Raw genomic sequence first — 23789 nt, 5'->3', positions numbered from 1 at the left:
TATAACTGGGATTTATAATTTTCAGACCGAAATATTTAAATAAATTTGGCTTAGGGAGATTAAAGTTTAATCTTTTTGGGAGAAGATTCAACACTAAGATATAACAAAAATCTCTCACGGCAGGAAGTAGTTTCATGAATGTGAGTGGGTGTTGATTTTTAACATGGAAAATGGTGTATCACATTGGTACCTACCAAAAAATAAGTTGAATTTATTACCTGACAACTCACAAATTAAAATAAATGAAAACAGCAACAGCAAAACTAAGAAAAGGAAAGAGCAAGAGCAGAAAGAATGACTCAATAAAGTGCTAATAAAAGTTGTTCAGCATTAAGGATTTGGGGATTTTGGATTTGTTGCCTGGGCAAGGGGGCAGGGTCAGGCATCTTTCAAGACTGTTGGAAGATGCACATTTTGGACTGGCTAGCACTTTGTAGCTGGACGCTTCTGTTAGTAACAGTGTTGGTGATGCAATGCTTTATTTTCCAGCACACAGCACAAAAAGAGGATGGTTTGCATGTATCAGTCTGCTTTAGCTCTCTAAATGACTACATGTACATGTGTTGATAGGCGTCATGTGTATACATGTACATGTGTCAGACAGTCCTCTTTGTGTGCAGCCCGCTGTCCCCATGTGATGATTCTGGAGGGATTTTACCTGAAATGGTTAGAATTCACCTGTAGCAGTGATAAGAACAGCAGAACTTCTGAAATAATGAAGTTGAGCAGCTCTCAAAAGTGGTAGGCAGTTCAGAACTATTTTAAGTCATTCTTCTGGGTGTGAAGGTGCTTTAAGTGGCAGATGCAACCTGAAACACTCAGTGCTTTTCTGAAGGAAGTCTCTAATTTGAATATGGCAGAAAATGGACTACACTGTGTATGTTACATAAATGTAAAGAACCAATGAAGGGGAATAATGATGGGAAACTTGAAAGATATGGAAATTGAGCTGGTCCCTTAATGAGTCTACTTTCAGATAGACTTCAGCATTTTACGGTGGTTTAAGAGATTTCCTTGCTTAGATGTTAAATTTAAGAGGTTGCTTGACTTCTCCACTTTTACCAAAGATAGTTTTGTGTCATCCTCTTAGGAAAGGCAACACAGCAAGAGATGTGCCTGTTATTTATAGCTCATCATAAAGAAAATCTGTAGCTTACAGTTGACAAATACATACATTAGTATACATAAATAAATAAAATACATTAGTATGTATTTTAATGTGTCTTAGTTCTTGAACTGCCAGAGTACATCCCTGAGCTCTCAGGTTATCGACTTCTAGATGTGCTGGGGGGAGGGGATGTGTAGAAGTGTATTTGGAAGTCTTCTCATAACCTCAAGTAACCTGATGGAACTAATATTTCCATTTTTTTCCAAAAGTAGACAGGCATTAATTGTGTATGTAATATATGAGAGGATTTTGCTCATTTGTATTTTATCTTTAGTAGATATCAACTGGCATCTTAATCAATTAGTTACAGATCCCTTATCAGCTCTTAATTCGAGTAGCTCTTACATGTGAAAATACTGAAGTGTCTTGCTTTTTCTTCTGAGAAATGTTAGGAACATAATTTTGCTTCTGCAAGAATTTCAAGTGCTAAAAATATAAAATCCTGGTAATTTTAAGACTGGGAGCTGCAGTATGCATGCATGTTATGGATATGATTAACAGCCACCTTCTTATCTTCCCGTCTACTTTAAAGAGAATCTCTTGGAAGTCTTCTGTCAGTCAAAAAGTAATTTATAAATGAGGCCAGAATACTGAAGTCTGCATTTGAATTTTACTGCACCTTGGGGGCAAGAGGAAGAGCCCTTTTAATTTAAATCCACATCAAAGAGTTCTTTCACAAATTGTCCGGAGTCAGGATGGTCACAGCTTGACATTCACACTTGTGACAATGAATAATTCGTTATCATGGTTTCTTATGCAGTTATAGAAAAAGATAAGATTTAGCAGCCCTGTGGATTTTTAGCAGCTTTTAAACCCAGAAAAAAAAAAATCTACTAAACTTTATTAAAAGGGATTCTTAAGGTGTAACCATGACTGCAAGAAAAAAAAAAAAAAAAGACCGGTTTTCAGATTATTGGAATCATTGTCAGCTAATTTGCAACTTCTCTGCCCACTGGGCAAAAAGGGTGCCCCATCTGACAGTCTGTTCATGACATTTAAGTAGCCTATTAACTGGAAAAGATCACAGATTTTTTGTTTTTAAGTGCTCATATTCAACTGCAATAAATTAAACCAAGAATCTTGCCACTTGCTTGCCTTAATATCTTCTGTTTGTTTTTTGGGGGTTTTTTTTTGAAAAAATGTGACGTTTCTCCATTTTTATATAGCCTGGCTGCTGGCATGTTTAAATTCTGCTTCCTACAGAAGTGAGAATAAGTTATTCTGTGTGGTTGGTTTACCTCTGAGTTTTATTTTGAGACCAGCAAAACCACCATGCAAGTTTGGCCAGCTCCCTCTGTTGGAAACTGGGGAGATTTCTGTGCTGTGCTTGAGCATCTCTGTGAGCTGGAGCACTCTTTTCTTCCACAGATTCCACTCTTCCTTCCTCCAGGAAATGTGGGCCTGCAGCTCTACTCTGACAGCCAAGAGAGGCCATTGAAGGAGAAATAGTAGCTTTTAGAAATTTGCCTTTTCCTGTGCTCTGTTTCAGGTGATAACTTACGAAAGTAATTTGTAGCTCCTCAGGCGTATTTGAAAACCAAACCAAACCGAATGTGCAGTGTCCATGGCACCAAAGGTTTTGCTTTAAAAGTTCTGTTCTTGTGTCCTCTACTTGCTGCTGTAGTCAGTTACTGTTAAATGTGTGTGTTACGATCTTTTAATTGCTCACAGGGTTTTAACATAGGCTATTACTTATTTATGAGCAGGAAATGGCCAATAGTCAAAATAATATAGTCAGTTTCTGACGTATTTCCCTGCTTATTTTCCCCTCTGTTCAAAAGTTTTCATGGATTGTGGCTGCTCAGGATTTTAAAAACTTTGTGATGTGCCTTCTTTCAACTAGTGAATCTTTTAATTGACACTTCTTTCCTTTTACAAAAATCTGATCATCTTTGGTCTTGTAAGAGTGCCTTCCATTATGTGATCCTTGCTGCAGCTTTCTTTTCAGAAAGCTCCTAGTTTTGAAATGCCAATTAAGGCAGCAAAGTAAAAATTCTTAATATTTAAAATCATTTACCTTGCAGACCATTAAAAATTTTCATGAGGGCCTACTTTTCTTCCCTTTCCTATTTTAATGAATTCTAGTGGCCTTTACAGCAAAGATGGTCACAAAGGATGCACTGCAGTTAGGCAATTAGTATATTAAACACATAATATCCATAATCTATCAGTTTTACCCAACCTCTAGCTGGATGTAGGTGCTTATTTGTATGTACTTCATTTGAATATTTCATAGGAATGGAAAAGAAATCCACTATCTGCCTTTTATTTAAGTGCACAAAGACTGCCAACATTAGTTTTAACTGTAACTTTTATGGCAAAAGTGACTGTTGTAGCACACTCAGCTGCAAAAATACAAAAGAAAAATATGAAATACGTCATATTTTCTCTTGTGTCATTATGGAACAAATTGCTGAAATATATAATGCTTTATATATGAACTGTTTCCACAAAGCAAACTGACTTTTCTTTAAAGAACTTACTTCAAACAAAGGATTTGTATTTAAACAGAGATGCACACACAAACTCTGGTAACTCAGTTCCTCAAAAGATTGTGATCTGAGCCCCACAGTACTGTGTACTGGCAGGAAGGGCTTAGCTGAATTACTGTGTAGGAAAAGGGGTCCCTGCAGGTCTGAAGTGGGCTCCTGGCCTAAGTTACAGCTGTCACACAGGCAGGTGTTGGTTTGAATTTGCAGTGTCTGCTCCATGCTAAAGCAGAATCACTGAACTGAAATGATTTGGACCCTGGACAGAGACTCCCTGGCCAGTTAGGTATTACTGGGAAGCTCTTGGAAGCAAGAGGAATACACAGTTGTATTTTGCAAGAAGCACATGGAATGTGTTTCATGGTAGATAATACTGAAAATGTTTTCAATATTTTTCAAAAACTGAAATTTGAACCTTTCAGTTTTGTAAATGAGAAAATGGTTCTGGTTTCAACTTTCTCAATACAGAAACTGGACTGAAATAAATCCAGAAGGGAAAAAAACTTTTACATTGTAGCCCAAATAATGCCTTTCCACCAAAAATTTGCTTGTACTGTGTGCTTAGCAATTACTCTGTGTTTAAGTTTTCCCTGTAAACATTTGGATTCAGTAACTCTTCTGAAGGAGCAGTACTTTGATCTCATCAGAAGTCCAAAACATATGAAAGCTTAAAAATAAACAAGTCTTTTAAAAAAAATCATCTGTTTTGCTAAAGATGTAGTTAAGGTGCATAATCATAAGAACTGAATCTAAGCTACATTATTACCTGGGGATGTTTGTAATTTTTTTTTTGCACAGGAATTAGAGCAGGTCTTAAACTGCTTGAATGTGAAGAGTTTGTTAGGATAGGTACTAACTCATTGAGATCTCTTCTTGCCTAAAGCAGAAAAATTCATTACTATGGATTCTATAACTTCTAGAAATTTACACTTTTCCTGAAAAATGGTTCCCTCTAAAAAGAAAAAAAAGAAAAGCACCTTAGTTTGTACTTCTGATCTTCATCTTCAGATGTAATGCATGTGCAGATTTTAACATTTTAGACTTGGAAGATTGTTGTAAATGGAAATGTAAAGACATTCTGCAACCACATGAATACTTCTATTTTTTTTCTAAGCTTGGCTACTGCTGTCAGGTGTTCATCTCTGCTTTATATCCTCAGTTATCCTAATATGGTTTCTCATTCACATTCTAAGCATTTCTCACATTTCCTTACCTCATGTGAGCACATTCACTTCCCTATGACCCCCCATGTTTCCATATGAAAAGACTGGCAAGAATGTTAGTAGTTGTTATGGCAATAAGCAATTTATGAGGGTCACCCCATCCCTCATTTTTTCAGTATTTATTCTTGCCAGTAAAACACTTTTTGTTAACTTTTTTCTTGTTTTGTTTGTTGACTAATGAAGAATCACACTTGAAAATGTCATTGTTTGGAGGGTTGGACTGTCAGTGTGTTTGGTGTTAAACAACTCTGGTTTGTTATAAATGGAAATTCAAAAGAAGTGATAAACTCAAAATGCATAGCAACTTGTAGTTGCCATGGTGCTTCAACTTGAAGTAATTTTCTTCGATATTAAAATGCTTTTGGGGTATCATCTTCGCTTTTAAGTAGTCACTATTGAAGAAGGAAATGGCTCTGGGGAGCAGTAATGAGAAACTATTTCGGAATATCTAATGTGACGACCAATGAGGAAGTGTCAAGAAAATTCCTCAGTGTTCTAGAATCTGTTTGGGGCCTGGCTGTTTTGGCAGTGGAGGCTTTTATGACACAACTGGTGGGTTACTGCAGATCGCCCCCAGTCAGGGGGGTCACGAGTCAACTCTTCAAGAAACAAATGTGAAGTTGAGTTTGTCAAGTGCTGAGTCGGGGGAAGGGGTCAGTCCCCAGCGTGTCCTGTCCCTTTGTGTCAGTGAGTTGATCTGTGCTTGCCCCTTTTATCCACGATGTTCGTGTACCTCTAATTCTTACTTCTGTGATAATCAAAAAAGATTCTTTGCCTGGACGTGCCTCTTTGGGAAGACTTCAGACTTCTCCCAGAGCTGTGATACCTCGCCTCAGTAATTTTCTGTGTCGGAGCTGTTGAAGTGTTAGGCTTGGGTCCCCCATGTGGACCTGAGCTGCACTACGGCTCCCTCCCTTCCCAGCCCAACTGCTGGATTTACTCTTTCTTTTTCCTGCCTTCCTTGGCTCTCTTTATTTCAAATGAGCACCTTCCGTGTGTTCCTCTTGCATGAGACCTTTGACTTTTTAACAAAATAAAAATAATAAAGAATTCTGTCAGTTACTAACCATTTTATCTTGTTCTTGGAAATAATGAAGGCTTGCAAAAGCCTCCAAAGTGGTGCATGACTTCGATACGTAAGTAGTAATAATCCCAAACTGGCAGTGTAGAAACTGGCTGTAAATGAATTTGTATTGAATTTCATTTAAAGAGTTCAAATACCGAGCATTTCTCTCTGAGACTTTAGCTTCATTGCATATAAAAATCAGCAAAAAGTGTCTCAGGAAATAACTGCAGGAAGTTGTTGGTTTTCGTCTTTTTTTCCATAAAATACTTTCTATTTTAAGGGCATAACATTTAAGTTTTAAAAACTAGAGTTAAAATCCACTCCTTTGCTGCAGTCACACAAAGATTGCAGCTGGTGGAATCTTTCTGTGCAGTGAACAGGCCAATTAATACAAGTTGCATAATACAAACTTCAGATTGCAGCACTGGCTTCTTTAAAGAGCTTGCATCATGTTTATTCAAATGATGTATGCTGTGTGAACCAAACACGTCAGTTAACTCAAAATGACCCTGTCCAGAGTTAATTTGTGCCTCCACATTTTGACTGCTGCTGTGTAGCCCGGAAACTCAAGGTATCTGCAGAAACAAAACTACTGCAGCTTGTAGGTTAAAAGTCTTCCCCCTGTCTTTAGTTAGGGTTCACTCTGATTCTTAGGGAACCATCAGGAGAGAAGTAAAATTACTTGTGTTTCTAGGAGGAAAAAAAAAAATGTTACCTTGGGGTTTTTTTGGATTATTTTGGGTTTTGGTTGGGGTTTTTTTGGCTCGTAAGCAACAAGCACCTTTCTTTTCTAATTAGTCACTGAAAACATAACAAACTAAACATAAACAAAACAAACTAAATATAGCATAGAGATGTTTTGAATGCCATTTTATCAGGCTTCAGGCTGAGGCATAACAGGACAGTGATCTTCTTAACGCTAAAAGATGACTTCTTCAAAGCAGCATTCTGCAACTCTTCAAAGCTACCTAATGAGCAAAGCTGAAATTCAGTTGCCGCTTTATCCCCACCTCCCAGGACAGCAGGGCAATGGGTGGTTATTTACTCTTGCTAGAAAGCTCTGAGCGTTCCAGCAAGGTTTTGCACAATTTCTTCTCAAAAACACCACAATAAAAGTTTGCATATTTTACGTCTCCATGTTGTGTTATTTAGCTGGGAAATGATTTGGGAAGCAATCAGAAAAGCAGTAGTGAAAGCTGCCTTCTAAAGAATGCCTTTCTGACCCTGTCACGTCGCTGCAGCAGGTTGTGATGAGAGCCAGAATGTTTACGTGCTGCTTCTCAGTCTAATGCTCCACCAGCTCAGGAGCTCTGTCCTCCTTTTCAGAGTCAGGAATAAATCACATCACTTCAGACAGCAGGTCAGTTTTTGAAATGTGCCTTCAGATTAGTCTTCCTGTCTGTCAGCAGTCAGCACAACTTAAGTTGCTTTTTTACTCAGTTAAAGTGACGTAACTCAGCAGTATAGTGGACGTAGCTGAGCAGTGTGATAAGCTTGAGGTAATTTGCCTGCAGCACATCCTGCTGGAACCTCCACATCAACAACACTCAAGTTGTTATTGTAAATGGGATAGTGTTTTGAGTTAGCATTCCTAAGGGATTTAATCTTGTACCTTCAGGCACCTCAGAAATTATTTCGAAAGGGATGCCTGTGTTGACACACTGTGGTGTGGCGATTCCTGGGCTGACTTGTTAAAGCTTACACACCAAAAGTGGTTAAACCAGAGAGAAAGATAGAATTTGACATGTTTTTTAAGCTTTCTTCACAATGCCTCTGCTCTGCTTTCACCTTAAAATTCCCTCTGCAGTTCCTCACTGTTAATTCCTTTGTTTTTTATAGTTTCAAGTGTGTTACCTCTATTGTGCCAGATTTTAGGAAGGGAATATAAGACTCTTCCGTGCTGCTGCTGTTCTGGTGAAGAACATTTAGCAGCTCCTTCATTACCAGTCTGAAACTGTGTATTCCGTCCTGCTCAATTCTAAATGCTTGCATAGCTTTTAGCAGGATTGCTTTGTGTTCTGCAGAGTAGAACTGTAAATTAAATCATCTCATTCATGGAGCTTCTCTAGTTGGATACCAGATGCTTCCAAAAGGTGCTGTTACTCAAGGAGCTCCTTACGATGAGAATTTTTCAGTTTGTCTCTTGTTCCTTCTCCAGCAGCTATCAGTGATGAGAAACATGAAACTGTGAGACTTTGAGTTGTTACCAGAGTGACACCACCTTAAGCAGTAGGTTTTACTTAAAGAAATGTCAGCTAGGAGGTTATGTCGTCCCATGAGTTCTCTGTAGCTGCTGTCTGGAAACTGTGGATCTCATTGTCCTAACAGCTGAGTGTGGAATACCCTCATGGTTGGGCATTCTTTACTAAACCCATCTGCAGTGTTAAGTGCAGTGTGTGGTTGTGTTGCTGCTTTAAAAACAGGCAGAACTTTTCAGTTCAGGAGGTGAGGGATCTCTTCACGTCAGCATCAGATTCGCCATGAGCTCCAGGCTTCTGTTTTTATCTGCTCTTTGGATCCCTGTGGCCCTCTTGTGTAACTCTGTATAGACAAAAGCCTGTTTCCACATTTCCAAAGTGTGTTCAAACTGGCTTTTGAAATAAAAATGATGCCTTGAGGAAGCTGCTGCCAGTGCCTTTAGGCTGTCAGCTCGGATTCGTTCCATATGAAGTAAGACCTTGTTACTGACTTAGGTTGATTTTTATTTGTTGTGTGTTTTTGAGGTCCCACCGAGAAAAGATGCCAGAGCCTTCTTAATGTCAGGAAGGGATGGGGGATGGTGTTTATGAAAGGAGTTTTATTTCTCAAGTCAGTAGTAATCATGATCTCCTAAGCAGTGTATGAGGAGTAATAGTCTTAATCTCTGTGAAATGAGAGGCAGTTCTGGATGTACTCCAGAAAGATGCTACCTTAGAATTAAGTATTTCATTATAATCTTTATTTCCTTTACAAGGAACCTGTAGAGATTGCTTGGATTCTTAATTTTTAGTATTAGGGTGGTATCAAGAGGACTGAACCTGCTCTAAAAGGAAGTGAAATAAGAAGAGGCAAATTAATGCAAGAGTTTGTCTGACACAAAATGGGATGTCCTAGCTTGGAGAAGTTAAAGCAGTTGTAGAGACATGAAATGAAAAGTTAGAATTCAGCATATAAGAAGAGAGGGTGGAGAAAACCAGAAGAGAAATGGGAATATGTATTATTTTGTTAAGGTGACTCTTACAGGATATATGTGATAAGTATTTAATAGCTAATGTAGTACTGGTAGGGGAAACCTGGACAAGGAAGTCTCAGCCTGGGAAAGGTCTTTGAGGAGTGAAATAATTGGTTAGTTTGGCTAGAGCAGCCCCAGAGTTTCAACAGTCTAATGCAGTCTGAACTAATTGTGGCTTACAAGCTTGATCTTTGTTCCATTTGAGAGGAAGGACTGGCATTGAGTGAATTGTCTTTGGTAATGCTTTGAATTACCTCTGTGGCTTGTTGGAGTTTTTCCAGGTTACCTCCAGCTTATTTCTTTATAAATACTGGATCATTTTTTCATGCTTGATTTCCTCCTCTGAGACTCTATGCATTCTTGTTATGAGATTTGGTCCCTCAACTTGGAATTAGTAGCAAGGCCGGGTTTGCCACTGGTGTAGTCTTGCACATAACCCATTCTTCTCCTTTTGTATTCATTTTACTCTTCTCTTGCTCTCACTGCCTGGCATGTCAGGCAGGAGAAGGGCAGTAAAGATTGCAGATGCAGTGGATTGCTTAAACTCCAGTAGGGTCATACTGTTGTCCTTTAGGAAGACTTTTGAGTCTGCTTCCTTGCTGGAGCTGCTCCTCTGACATTCTTAGGAGCATCCTGGGAATTGACTTCTCTGGTCAACCTTGGTTACTGTAGGAGCTGACATCCAGCCAACTGATAGTCAAGTCCCATTAAAACCAGTCCTATCTGAAGTGCTTTTGGCAGCAAAGACTCTCTGAGTGCTCCAGGGGTTGGTATTGAGGATTTCCATGTCTGATTTTGCCCTGTATTCTGGAATTATGAAGCACTCATATAAATATGCAAATATACATAGGTAAGCTGTAAAATATTGCAGTTAAGAGGAAGTAGCTCATCATTTAAGGAAATTGCAATATTATGTTATTAATAATTTATTCATTAATGTATAAATTGATCCTATATTATCACCATCTCCATGGGCAAACTGTTCTTCTCCTTTTTGTTCCAAAATATATATATTTTTTTTCAATACTGAGGTATTGGTAAAATGGACAAGTTGGATCAGTACCCCTGTTGCTCCTTTCCAAAAATGCTGTGCCTACAAATTAATATTGAAAAAGCTTGATTTGTTTAGTGCTCATTACAGTTACTTAGTCTGGGGTTGTCAGTAGTTATATGGGGGAAATTATTTAGTATTAAAATGTGTAATCAATGCAAGATCTTATTAAAAAGATACACAGGATGAGTAAAGAAATAGATATAATTAGATATTAAATCCGATTAACGTTCCTGCTGCCATAGTTACGAAGCAATACTTCTATATAGAAGTTGAAAGCCCATTTGGGTATGGGCCATTCCCAGTCCATCATGTCCACAGGCATCATGGTGACTTGTTTGCAGTTCTACTGCTGCGTGGTTCTTCATTCTCAGAAAACAGCAAGGAAGGAACCTCAAAAAACATCTCTTTACCTCATTAAGGGAAAAATTAGAGCAGTGACATAAGTGGTGCAGATGAAGAGACTGTTTTAAATGTTCACACAATGATTGTTGCTTCAGGAGGAAACTCTGAAGCAGGTTTTTGGGGCTTGTAGGATAGACTAAGCATTTCTATACAAAAAAGGAAGTTTATTCCCAAGTTGTAAGTACTGCAGTGACATGTTTGCTGTGTTAAAAGTAAAGTGTTGGTATTATTCTAATATCAACAGGAGATTTCTCTGTAATATTCTGTCCACTAAGATTTCATTGTTGCAAGATCACTTTCAAGCCCTTATGTAATTAATTGACTTTCAAAAGCATCTTGATTTCCCTGTCAGCAAGGGAGTAGTTTTATTGTAAGAATTTGCAAATTCTTATGTCCTTGCTGGAGGACAATCTTGTTCTTGTATTCTCTCTTGCCAGGATTTGGTCATCCTGGATAGAGCTGGTAACTAAATCTTAGAGGTTGCTCTGCAGTTGATTTGTTTGACTGTGAGAGCGTTGCGTAGGTGCATCCTCAGCTGTAGAGATGAACTAAAAATACCGCAAATACTGAAGAGATGAAGTGTGCCTATTGAAGGTGAGCAGTGCTGGTGATTTCATCCATGCTGGGAGTCTTGGATTGTGAAAACCAGGTGTCCCCATTTCTGTTTATTGGAGTGGAAACCTGATGAGGGTGAATTAGACCCCTGTTAAAGGCAGTAGTGGATTTCAGAATGTGCAAATTCCTGCTTTCTTCATCAGTCACATCAAATATACTGTAGAAAATAGTGAAAGGGTTGTAAGTTCATGGGTGCACTGTATTTGAGCAAGAATAATCAGAGGAAATCACATCCAGCGAGTGTAGACTTGGAGATACCAAAAGCAGCACAAGGCAATCAGAGAGTCAGGGAAACACAACTTTTAAGGAGAGATTATGTAGCCTACCAGAAGAAGAAGCTGGAAGGGAATGTAACTCCAGAAATACACTAGCAGCTACAGCAGAGTGAGAGTAATTGGATTTCTATGTCTGGTAGTTGGGACAAGTACTAATGCTCTGGAGCTGGAGCATGGAAAATATATACAATATAGTTATACATACATATAGTTATATATTAAAAATGCATTATTTATATATAATATGTAAAAATTATATATAATATAATATAATGGAAAATAACAGTGTAAAGGGAAAAATGTCCCTGATAGTTTCAAGAGCCTTGGTGGGACAGATTACAATTGCAGTCTGTGTTTGTATACAGTCACGGTGTTAACACACATTCACGTGGTTGTTTTGTTTATTAAACATGTGATGAAAGCATTCAAATGTCTGGCTATAGCCTAGATTTATTGGCTAAGAATGTGCTGTGCATGAGCATTTTTATTTCTACTCTCAAATTAATTTGTCACTTTAGACATGTTAAACTTTCACATTGATTGTTGGGCTGGTGCTTGTTCAGTTTTGGGAATTTTTTTTGTTTTTTTGATGTTGCACTCTACATTCTGAAATGCTTTAAAAATGCGTATTACTTTCAGGATGGATTTGTTTGCTTTCCATAAGTAATTCATCAGGTACATTCTGTTGCATATTGTCTGCAGCTGTGGTCTGGTTTTGCCCTCTCTGAATATAAATCTCTTTGAAGTATGAGGCTTTATTCTATGCTTGCATGTACAATAAGGAACTAGTCCTTGACTAAGTTTCCTGTATCAGGTGTTGCATACAAATCAAAATACTACTTGGTTTCTTGGCCAAGAAAGGGATTTTCTAAGTTAAAACTGTGAGGCAGCTGATAGCTTATATGTGTTTGTAATGATATCAGGGTATGAGAGCAGTTATGTTATGTGGTATCTGTTCAGTGGTTATTTAAGGCTGGAGCCAGTATAATGTACCTTACTGTCTGTCCTCTTCAGCAATCCTCCTTGCTTTGCATGCTAAACCAGGTGTTTTCTTTGGGGAGCCAAATTTTTTATTTTCCTTTGTTCATCTGGTTACCAAGTTTTTATATGTAAATGCTCCTTCTGCAGGGAAATTAATTTTGTCCTTGGGGAGTTAATGGTGTGTTTCTTAAAAATACACGTGTAGCAATGGCTGAGCAGACTGCCTGGGAAACAAGTAATGAGTCTTTTAATGCTTTGGCACCCGAGTGCTGCTTTCTGTGATTGCTGGCAAAATTCTTGATGGAAGGCAAAGTCAGTTCACCTGAGTTATAATGTTAACCTTGCTGTGATGTAGGGATAGAAGGGTTAGTTTTGAAATTTGGTTTGATTCCTGAAGTGCCATTAGGAATTAAATTTGTGATGGAGCATGAAAGCTTTCTTGTTGGGAATAATAGATTTTTTTATTTGTTAATAAACTAGTTAGCTGGGAGTGCAGTTTCTATGCTCTGACATTAATATTGATTAACATATTATTTTTTAGTAAGTGGAGGGGAGAAAAGCCCCACAAGCATCAGTTTGTTCTCATAAAGGATTATATACTAGTTTCAAAACAATTCCAGTGCATTCCCTAAGTGCATATTCAGGATAGGATTTTATTGTAATCTTAAGTGTTCTATTTTATTATTACACTGATACCTGTGTTCCTATGGAAAAAAGAACATTAAGGCTGCCTTTGGGACATTTTGTCCAAGTTGTTGAATTTTATAGTTTTAATTGTCTACTAAATGGAGAGTTGTTTTTGTTTTTCGTTTTAATCAATGGTCATCTAGAGTATAACCTCAAAATGGTTGTACTAGGCAGACCAAAGAGAAGACCTGTGTGTGAATTTTAAGACCTTTAGGAAAGAATACAATAAAAATAGGGTATCTATGGGGTGTGTGGGTGTAGCTAAATGCTGCACCAGAGCATCCTGTGGTATTTCAATACTTTTATTCTGCAAATGTGTGTGGGTTTTTTTGCTCTCCAGAATACTTTGTGATGGGAGATAAAGAATTTGTTCCATTTGTTTCTTTTGTTGAACAAAACTTGCTTTTCAGTGAAGCTACTAGTCATATTGCTGTTCCTTCCACCTCAAGAAATGGCGAATGCTTCCTGTGCAGAAGGAAATTTCAGTATCACTTTTCAGTATTGTTTGCCAGTTTGGCTCTCTGCTTTATCTGCACCATTTTTCCTGTGTTCCTCCTCCCCATTCTCTGAGCTTGAGTCCAGTTGAACCTCAGCTCTTTCAGACTATCCCCGTTCCTTGCTGTCCCTGAAGGAGCACACAGTTGGAGTAGGGGCACAAGGCTGGATCTCCATGGCCCGTGGAGTTCAGTGGTGTCAGGGCTGGCTGCTGTTTCAGCTTCTCTGCCTTTTGACTGCCTCTGGGCTGATGCTTTTTGAAACCACAGGGTAGGTCTCCAGCCCTTTCCTAAGAGGCAGCACCTAATCCAAGCCTGATCTTTGGCTGTGCTTCTCTTTCCTGTAAGAATCCATTTTCAATTAATGCAGCCCCTTTCAATTGCTGTCTTGTATGTCAGGCTCAGGCTATTGTGGGTTTTCTCAGCAGCCCTCTTCCATCTAATTTTGCCTGTCCTGAATAATTTTGTATCAATTGCAAGTTATTCCTGTTCTCTTCACTTGCTTTCTCAGAGAGCTTGTGAATAATCTTGAGTATAATGGGTCTGGTATTCTGCATATTTTACCCATACATACACAGGGCTCAGGTTTTGTTTCATTACTATGGGGCTTCTTTAAGAGATCTGAATGAAGGACTTTCAAAAAAAAAAAAAAAAAAAAGCAAACACGTTTTTACAGATAACCATATGGCTCTGATTAATATGATTCCACTACAGTAAATGTGCAAGGTGAGGCTTTCCCCTACAGAGTTGATACTAATTTTTTCACAGTACAGTGTATATATTAAAATGTCTATTAATTATGTTCTTCACTGAATACCTGATAATTATGTTCTCTTAATACCTGACCACCACCCAGTACAGAAGCTGAACCTGGAAAAGAGTGGAGCACTTAATAGCACACAGGATCACCCTTCGGTGTCTTCATTCTTCTGATACTAAAGTCAGCTTATATGCAAAGTGCAGCCATTATGTCATACTACTCATTTTTTTCCTTATTTCCTTAGAATAATTAAAGAAACACTAATTTAACCAGGTGGTTTTATTGCAGTTCACTTACCAGTTCTCTAAAATAAAACTTCTGTAGTGACATTGCTTTGAGACACTTTATAACTCTCTTGCCTATAAAGAAACACTTCAGCACTTCTAAGAGGAACTTGGTTTCTCCAATGAGAAAAATGTGGCTGGCTATTTTACTGTGGTTTTGCCTGTCTTGAGTGCTCTTTCTGCCTCTGCAGATCAAACCTCTTAAGATTCTGAGAGTATTTTCTCTGTTTGGAGCAAGCCTCTGTTCGATTTTTGTGCCATGTGCCAGAGGCAATTTTTCTTGGCCTACCGAATTGCAGCTTTACATTTTTGCTTTCCGTACTTGGACCAGGTACCACTTTTTGAAAGGTCTTTTCTTTGTCGGTTTTATTTAGTGGCTTTTATGTTTTAAAGATTACAGCTGGATAAGAGTTGGCTGCTGTGTTTACCCAGCAGCTCCTCTGCCTTCCCCCCAGCTCCCTGCTTTCTTACTGCCAGCTGAAAAAGAAAACTCTTGACTTTCTGGTAGATGGCAGCATTTACTGCCTGTTCTCCTGCCCGTTCCAGTGATTGCTGGAGGAGCTGGATTCACTTAATACGTGGGCAAGCATGTTAAAGCCAAGAGAGAAGAGGGAGGGAGATTTTTGTCAGCTTTCTCCCAGACTTGGAGCAAGCACTGCCAAGGGCACAGTACCTTTTTGGAAGAATTAACGTGGCTTATGCTGAGCAGCTTGGCTCAGGAGTGGTTTTTCTTTTCTTTTTCAGATCCTGGTTGTGCGGAATTTCTCAGAGGAAATTGAATAGCTCAACCTCTGAGTAAGAGGTGATGCTTCTCTGTTGCACAAGTCTAAATACTGGATGCAGCATGCACATACTGTAAATACAGTGTATATAAATAGCATGTGTTAAAGATTAAACTGAAGCGAGGCTTTGAATTGAACATAAAGACTAGGATTATTCTAGCAAGAAGTCTGTCATTAATATTGCCTTGCTTTATTAGCAGAGATTATACAGTCTGTTTAAACCAGGTAGTATATTTAGCCCTTTTTCAAGCTCTCAGTATTCCTTCCTCTTTGCAAACTTCCTGCAAGAACACAGTTGATGTCCAGTCTAAGGTTTTACTTTGGCATAAGCTTGGAAGTGGACTGAGAGGACAAAAAAGTGATGTAGGAGTTGGATGTGGAATAAAATTTAATGGGACACAAATGAGGATGGCATGGGAAAATTAGGTATGTCAAGGGTAAAAAGAATTGCAGTGGTTGGTGTTTTCATCCTTTCTGTGAAAGACATGCATTCTTGTCTTCATTGGGTAACTGTGCTTTCAACCAGTTAGTGTATAAATATCTAAAGGGGAGGGAAGTGTCAAAATATTTTTAAATGTTGCTTTTTTTGTCCTTGGAATGATTGAATGTAGGAGAGGGAATGGAAATAGTTCGTTGCATTATGGAAGTGTTGACTTTTGTGTCCAAACCAATTCAAGGAACATATTGAAAATGCAGTTAAAATCTGTTTATCATGTTATTCCTGTTAACAAAAACATTTGGATATTTTTTGCCAATCATATCAGACGCTTTAAAATCATCAGAGTATAGATGGAAAATCTCCTAAAGAATATGTAGTTCACTGACTGATAAAAACATTAGCCTTTATGGAAGAACTTTAAAATACCTGTGCTGTGAATGTTAAATAATGTGGCACTTTACTAATGAAATCTCCCAACTCACTGCATTTTTGGGCTGTAAATCTGCTGGAATTGACCAAATCCCTTATGTGTCTTGAAGGCACAGGTCACTGGTGGGTTACAAGCATATCAGTGTGACTAAATCAAATCATTGATTCAGAAGAAGAAAGAGTGACTTTTATAATGATAAAGGATTTCAAAGGTAGAGTAATTCTGTTATTGCTAGGAACAGAAATTTGTGACTGTTTAATCCATTCTTGCCCTCTTTCCTTCTCCGTCCTTTCTGTCCCAGCCCTGAGTAGAGAAAGAGGAAAGCCCAGAGGAAAGAAAGACATATTTTTCTCCAGGAAACTTACTATTTTTATTTTCCACACTCTGAAGGCAAATTCTGTTTGTATAAAAATTCATGTAAGGGATTTATGGGGATAAACCATAGCAGTCCTTTTTCAGCATCTTTGAAACCTTAGATGGAGTCTAAAACAAACAAGTGTGAGAATGTTTGGGGTTTTTTTTTTCTGAATAAATTTACCTTGTGTCTCTTTTACTATTTAAAAGGCTTTCACTTAGGGTAAGACCCATTTCTGTGGCAACCTTCCTGCTCTTGCTGTTCAAGCCAGGAAGAACATTTGAGGCTCATTTTAGTAAATTTAGGCTGTCTAACATAATGAGCTTCATTTTTTTGGGACAAGCTAAATATTTGGATGGGATTTAGTTTTTATTTGGTGGGGGTATTGTAATTTTTTCAAGTTGCATATGTATATTAACTTACACTGCAGATCAAGTTACTTCTTTCACATACTTCTGTGAATAAGTTATGTATGTTCCACATTAAAATATTAATGCAAGATACATTTGACTCCTTGGCACAAGAATAAGATTTTCCAGGTGAAGTGACTTGAGGTTGCAAAAACCATGCCAAGTACTGCAGTGCCAAAGAGGACTGGTTTATGTGTAATTATTCTCAGATGTACTTCATACAATTAATAATTACATTGTACTTACCATCATGAATAAAACCTGTTTTTCCAACTGTTTAGGTTATGCATATCTGAATCATTTAAATATGGGTTGTTCTGGGCTACTGGGAAGAATTCTGGGGAAGAAGTTGGCATCTAAGTAGAATTTCTTAATGGCTTCAAGACTGAAGAGGAATTGGGGAAGGATTTTTAGAATGGACCTGTTGCCACATTAACCTGTGTGCATCCTAACAGGCATAAATTTTCTGTACATAGTTCAAAAGCAGAAAGCTGCTGTGAGAGGGTACCAGTGTAGTAGTCAGTTTGTCTTTCTAAAGTTGCTTCCAAACTTTAAAACTTGGATGAAATATTTGAGGGTTAATGCTACTTTTGAGTTAATAAAGTCAAAAGCTTTGGAGAAAATGCATGTTACAGGCAAGCATGAATGCTGACACTTCATATTTGAGTATCTCTTACTAAGGCTTAAAAAAGCAGAAATGCTAGATCTTGTCTTTAAAATAAAAATGTAGGGTTTAAAATTCATATCCAGAAGGAATAAATTTGATAGTCATCAAAGGTAACTTCTGTCTTGACACTCAACAGGAAATTCAAATGCCTGTCAGTCAACTTGCACAAGTCATTTCTCAAGCATACAAAAATCTGAAGCAGTTTGTCTGAAGAGATTAAAAAGAAAAGGAAAAAAGTAATATGCCACAATGTAAAACTAAAGAATCCAAATACTCCTGTATGAAAGAAAAACAAGTCAGCTTGACATGCTTTAGTGCATTCTTTAGTACATTTAGGACATTCTTTATCATGTTTGAAGTGTGAAGTGATGGTGTAATTTTGACTGATCATACAGTAATGGCATTGAACTATCTGTATGTGTGCAATTCAGATACTGGTATTTCTAACAAGCTTTTGATTGCATTGTTTTATCTGAATGTGCTCTTTGGGTAATTTTTATTTACATGAGTTGGCAGTGGAATACTAGGTTATTGCTTATGGAGATTGATTTTTACCTCCCATTATAAAACTTAAAGGAAATAACAGTTCTAAAATCTGGGAGCAGGTAAGTAAAGGATTTCTCTGAATATTAACCTATAGCAAGCTATTGAAAAAAAAAACCCAACCAAACAAAACCAGCCAAGAAAATAAACCAACAAAAAACCACCACAAACAAACCCTGCAACTCCTGCGTTTAACAGAAACTCTTTAGTAATGCACTGAGTAATACTAACCAGAACAAAAACTTGCTTTCAGAATATGGTAGTATTTTGCCTTGAATACATTTACTAGGAACAGTTGTATTAAAACTTGCAGTGGAATTTTTTTCAATGCTGCTTGTAGATTATTTTGATGTTTTGATGCAATAAGAACACTGGGAGCATCTTATCAAGGCTAATTTAATCTTAAAAAAATAACACAAGTCTGAACACACCTTGCTTCAGAGAGAGGGATCAGGGTTTTAGAGTATTAGCACGTGCATTGAAACTTAGTTTTTGATAAGCACGTTTTCTTTGTGTATCAAACTTCCAGTTCTCTAAACAAGTGACTGAATTCCTCTGGATTTTTTTGAGTGAGGAGTGTTTGAGTGTGGAGTTTTGAATATGGGTTGTGTTTTGTTTGTTTGCTTTTCACATGTTAATGAATTATTTAAAATAGGGGAAAGATGTCATTGAATCTTCAAGCACTGCTGTGCTATCCTGTATATCCCAGCAGGTCCTGATGGACTCTGGTGTGACTTCCTGGGAGCTGGAAGCTGCAAGTCTATGCCTCAGGAGCTGCCCTGGTGTAGGTGGACAAATAAAAAATCCATTAATACTCAACTAATAATCCTCAGTTAATAGTTGGGGGTTATTTCGTACTGCTGTCTCATTAACCCATGCAAGTACAAGATTTGGCAGATGTCAACACCTGTAAGACACCCTTTGCTAAGGAAATACAACAAAACCTTATTTTTCTCTAGTGGCAGGATGTTGCCAACCTATTTCAGCTCTGCTGGCATCGCTGTGCAATTGAGAGCATAATGATTCATTTTGGTAATACCATAATATCTCAGCATTATAGTCTCAGCAGCTAAGGATTTACCAAGAAAGAGTATTAATCCATAATTAATGCTCTTTCATCATTTTTCTACAATACTACATGTTTATATACAGAGTAAATTAGACTATTGTTTCAAGGGTTTGAGGGTATAATTTGGTATGTTTGAAGTGCAGCATAGGGTATTGCATGGGGATCTGTAGGTCTACGTAAAGCACTTAAAGCACTTAAGACAACAGAGATTTTTTAGATGGAGGAATTCATGTGATGAAAATGTTAAACTTTTGTTTGTCTGGAGATGGTTTCTCGAGTATTTTGTAGCTGCACGTGATGTAAAGATGGTCCAGGAGGGGTTGCTCTGTGCATGGGTGAGTTCTGAGGTCAAACAAACATGGTGACTTCTGTCTACAAAATCATTTACTATAAAACTGCACATCGCACTTACAAACTTCTTTGTGTTTAATGCACTGTAGTGGACAGAGCTGCTGTTGTGCAGAGAAACTTGTAGACAGGTAGGAATAAACACATTTACAGTTTTTGTCCATTTATGCTGTTTGCACCCTCATGGTGTACCTGAATTTGCACTGTACAAGCTTCTGTTTTTCAAACACTGTATTACCGTAAATAATTCGGTCTTTTTACGTAATTTTCTTCATAAAACCAGTTTGTCATCTTTTCTTCTTTTATTTGAAGTTATGCAATTTTTTAGGGTGTTTTTTTTGAGTTTCAAGCAGTTTGCTTTGAAATCTTGGGTCACAAATGGCTTAAAAGGTGCAAAATCAGCAGCAGTTTAGAAACACAAGCAAATTTTGATTCGTTCTTCTCCTCAGCAGAGGATTAAAGTAATTACGTTCTCATGTAATCACCAGTGAAAAATAAAGCATTTGATCTTTCTTCTATTTTTCTGGTTTTCAAGTAGGATGTCAAAACAATTTTTAAAAAAAATTTTTGCTTTTAATACTGCTTTGCGACTATTTGTATTTCAGTGTGTGTGTATATTTCTTAGTAATACCTTAGCCTTAAGAAAAACCCATCAGAGGCTGCTTGAAAGAAAAGTAAAGCTGTGAATGAATTGCCTCTGGCTTGCATTGAAGGCACACATATTGGCTACCTTGTTCATTAATTTTTTCTTTTCTTTTTGGACTAATTGGGTTTTTGTAGTTTGGTTTCAGCATGTAAGATACCATACACTTTACCGCTCAAATTTCCCGTGATTTTTCTTCTTTTAAGTGCTTTGGATCATAATGAGTCTCTCACTTATAGGAATTCAAATCCCCAGGGTTTACTTTTCTGTTCTTAAAGATGCTGTAAAAGCACATGAGTGCATGTTATGTGAATACATCTTCATTTTAAAGATGGGTATTCTAAGAAAATGTAATCAGCTTGCAAAATATTCTTGGTGTATGCTATCTTAACTAAAATTTGACTGCAGGATTCAAAGCTGAAGAGATTTTTGTTAGTCATGTAAATCCAATTAAACTGTTGATTTTTCTTGTGGTTCTGGTTTGTTTATTTCCTGTGAATCATGTTTGAATGGTATCCTGAGAATAAATTGTGTACTTTTTGAAGGACATGAAATACTGGAGTGATAATGAAACCTTATCCCTGGGCTGTTGTCCTGAAAGCAAAAGTCAATTAAAAAAGCATTGAAAGTGTTGCTCCCTCTAGTTTTTATTGATGTATGTAGGCTTTTTCCTATTGAGAAATACAAAGCTCATTATATCAGTTGAATCAGTTTTAACAAAAGAGAAAGCCCGAATATGATGATTTTCATCTGTGCTGGTTTTATTTTTACTGTCACTGTGATTAGATTTGCTTTCAGCAGCTTTAGGAGGCTGGTGTCTGATGTGGAGTTCTTGGGCAGGGCAACGCTGAGCTGCTGGCAGCTTGGACAGAAGGAAAGCCTGTGCTGTTAGGGGCTAATCCACTGTGCTGGATCCGGTGATTCAGCTGACAGCAGAATTAAACAGCTACGCTCTGGCTGGTGAATTTTGTTGTCCAAGTATAATAAATAGTATCCCTCTTTCAGGCATCTGTCTCTGAAACCCCCCTAACGAGGACTCGTATCAAGTATCTGATGGAAATTTATAATTACAGACCTGCGTTGTGTAGGGAAGTTCAACTGCAAATTAGCTGTGGATTGCTCAGAGTTTTAATTATCCTGTTCACTGGCTTCATAATCTGTCAATGTCTGTAGCTTGAGAATTACTCTACTCTCCCTTCCACAATCCATGCTGCATCAATTTCATAGGGAAATAGGGAGCAGCAGTGGGTAATCTCTGGCCTGCTGGAGGGAGATGTTCACATATGGCAAGCTTGTGTAATCTGAAGTGGAAGCCAACTCTGTGCCACAAGTGGGTGGATCATGCCCTACCTTGTTGAGAAAGTGAAGAAGCCAGGGGAATAGAAAAAACCGTTTGAAGGTATTTTTAAGTTTGAAACCCAACCCCCCCTCTAGTTTCTAATGGATGCTATATCATCATTCCTACTGGGCTTCACTTTAGCTGAGAAAGGTGGCCAAATGTAGGAGAAATTATCTCAGTTTGATACATGCTGTCTTCACGGTTTCTTGAACAGTGTATTCGCTGGGTTTTGCAGCATTTGCCACAAGATTGCCAGAGGTGAGGCTTTGTTTGGGGTTTTTTCTGGAGAACCTACCCGAGAATTCCTGGCCAACAGCTGTCTGGTTCAGTGACTTCTAGAGTCAGAGCTCATATCGTTGTATTTAACTGCTCCTGATGGGTTTCTGTATTCATCCCTGACCCCACACCAATTCTCCATGAGTTGTTTTAAAAGCTAGCCAAAGCTCTGTGTTGTTTCATATGTGCGCACAAAACTTTCTGTGAATTCTCTGAGATGACCAGCCTGCGAAGTGGTATCTATTAAAATACTAAGGTTTTATTCCATAGTAGAAATGATCATCTCAAAGCCCACTGTTGAATATTATAGAATCATGGAATGCTTTGGGCTGGAAGGGGCTTTAAAGATAACCTTGTTCCAACCTCCCCACCATGGGCAGGGACACCTTCCACAAGACCAGCTTGTTCAAAGCCATCCAGCCTGGCCTTGAACACTTCCAGGGATGGGATGTCCAAAACTTCTCTGGGCAAACTTGTTCCAGTGTCTCACCACCCTATAGTAAAGAATTTTTTTTCAGTATCTATTGTAACTCTACACTCTTCCAGCTGGAAGCCATTCCCCCTTGCCCTGTCACTACATGCTCCTGTGTAAATACAGAGGTTTCTTTCATTAGTATCATGTTACATTGCTGCTATTAAATATCACTTGCTGTTCTACTGCTTGTGTTCCTAATCTTGTCTAAGTCCTCTGTAATGCTTCACCTGGGCCCTTGTTGTCATCCTGAGTGGCATCCTTGGTCCTGAGAATAGTGGTGGAGTTCAGCTTCTGTATTCCCTCTCTCTTTGAAATCGGGGGGAAGAGTTTGTGAGCTCAAGCCCTTGCAGGTTTATTAATTTGTATCCTTTCACTCTTGTGAACCCCTTGGCGTCTCTTAACCTCGGGCACCTTAGTTCCTTTCAGCAGCTTTGATGAGTGACCTTATAGGATGCTTTCGGGAAAACCAGATTCTCTCTGAGCTGAGAGTCCGGTTAGATTTTTTTTTTTTGGTGGGTTTTGTTCATTTATTTGTTCACTTGTTTGGTTTATGTTTATTTTTTTGTTGTTGTTAGTTTGTTTTACCTGATAGTTCTCTGAGCTATGGCATTCATTTTGAAAAGCTGTTGTGAATGTTTTTATTTATTTTTTTAAGGGTTTTTTTTTTGGTTGAAAAGCTTTCTGATTCTGAAGTTTGAAAGATGAGCTGTATTAGGTTTGAGATATAGGCCTGTCTCCCATTTTTACCCTCTACACATTTGCAAGTGATTCCTCAGAGCCTGCAATGCATTTATTTTTTGACTTGTGAGTTTTCATTGAACTTTGTATTCCTTTTTCCATTTGAGCACTTTTACAATTTTTGTTTCAGTAAACTTCTCTTACTTTGCTATTTAGTGATGCTGATCTATATTTTGTTTTAATCAGTTTGAGTGGTATTCACATTTCCCTTGCAATATATTACATTTTCTCTAATGCAGGAGAGTTTTTTCTCCACTCTTTCACTGCAAGTATTTCGTCAACTTAATTTTTGCATATTGAGAGACTTTGGAGATGAGGCAGAAATCTTGTGCTTGTTCAGAGTAATTCAGCCAGTGCTCGTGGTTGTAATTCTGCACTGACTACACAGTCAGCAAGTTGTCAGAATAGCATGTTCTTCTAAGTAGTTAATTTTAAATTCATTATATTTGTTTTTATAAACTGATAATTCTACAAAAGGATATTTTTACTACAATTCCTGCCATTAATAGAAAGAAGCAGCTTAATGAGCACACATGTAGCTGCAATTCAGAATGAGTTTAAGAATG

General features: G+C 37.9%; 2 protein-coding genes across 17 annotated transcripts in view; both read left to right on the top strand.

Annotated features, from left to right (window-relative positions):
* Positions 1-17403, top strand: part of LOC120411869 (pleckstrin homology domain-containing family A member 5-like) — a 48333-nt gene extending 30930 nt beyond the window's left edge. The window contains 1 exon segment of the mRNA XM_039570464.1: positions 15454-17403. Within this exon segment, the coding sequence (XP_039426398.1) occupies positions 15454-15488 (35 nt within the window). The 3' untranslated portion in view covers positions 15489-17403.
* The window catches only part of PLEKHA5 (pleckstrin homology domain containing A5), a 162038-nt gene that overhangs the window by 30772 nt on the left and 107477 nt on the right, over positions 1-23789 (top strand). The window lies entirely within an intron of this gene.

Source organism: Corvus cornix, chromosome 1A (genome assembly GCF_000738735.6).
Source record: "Corvus cornix cornix isolate S_Up_H32 chromosome 1A, ASM73873v5, whole genome shotgun sequence".
Classification (NCBI taxonomy): domain Eukaryota; kingdom Metazoa; phylum Chordata; class Aves; order Passeriformes; family Corvidae; genus Corvus; species Corvus cornix.
The sequence above is the reverse complement of the archived record's forward strand: the minus strand, read 5'-3'. Positions and strand labels throughout refer to the sequence as shown.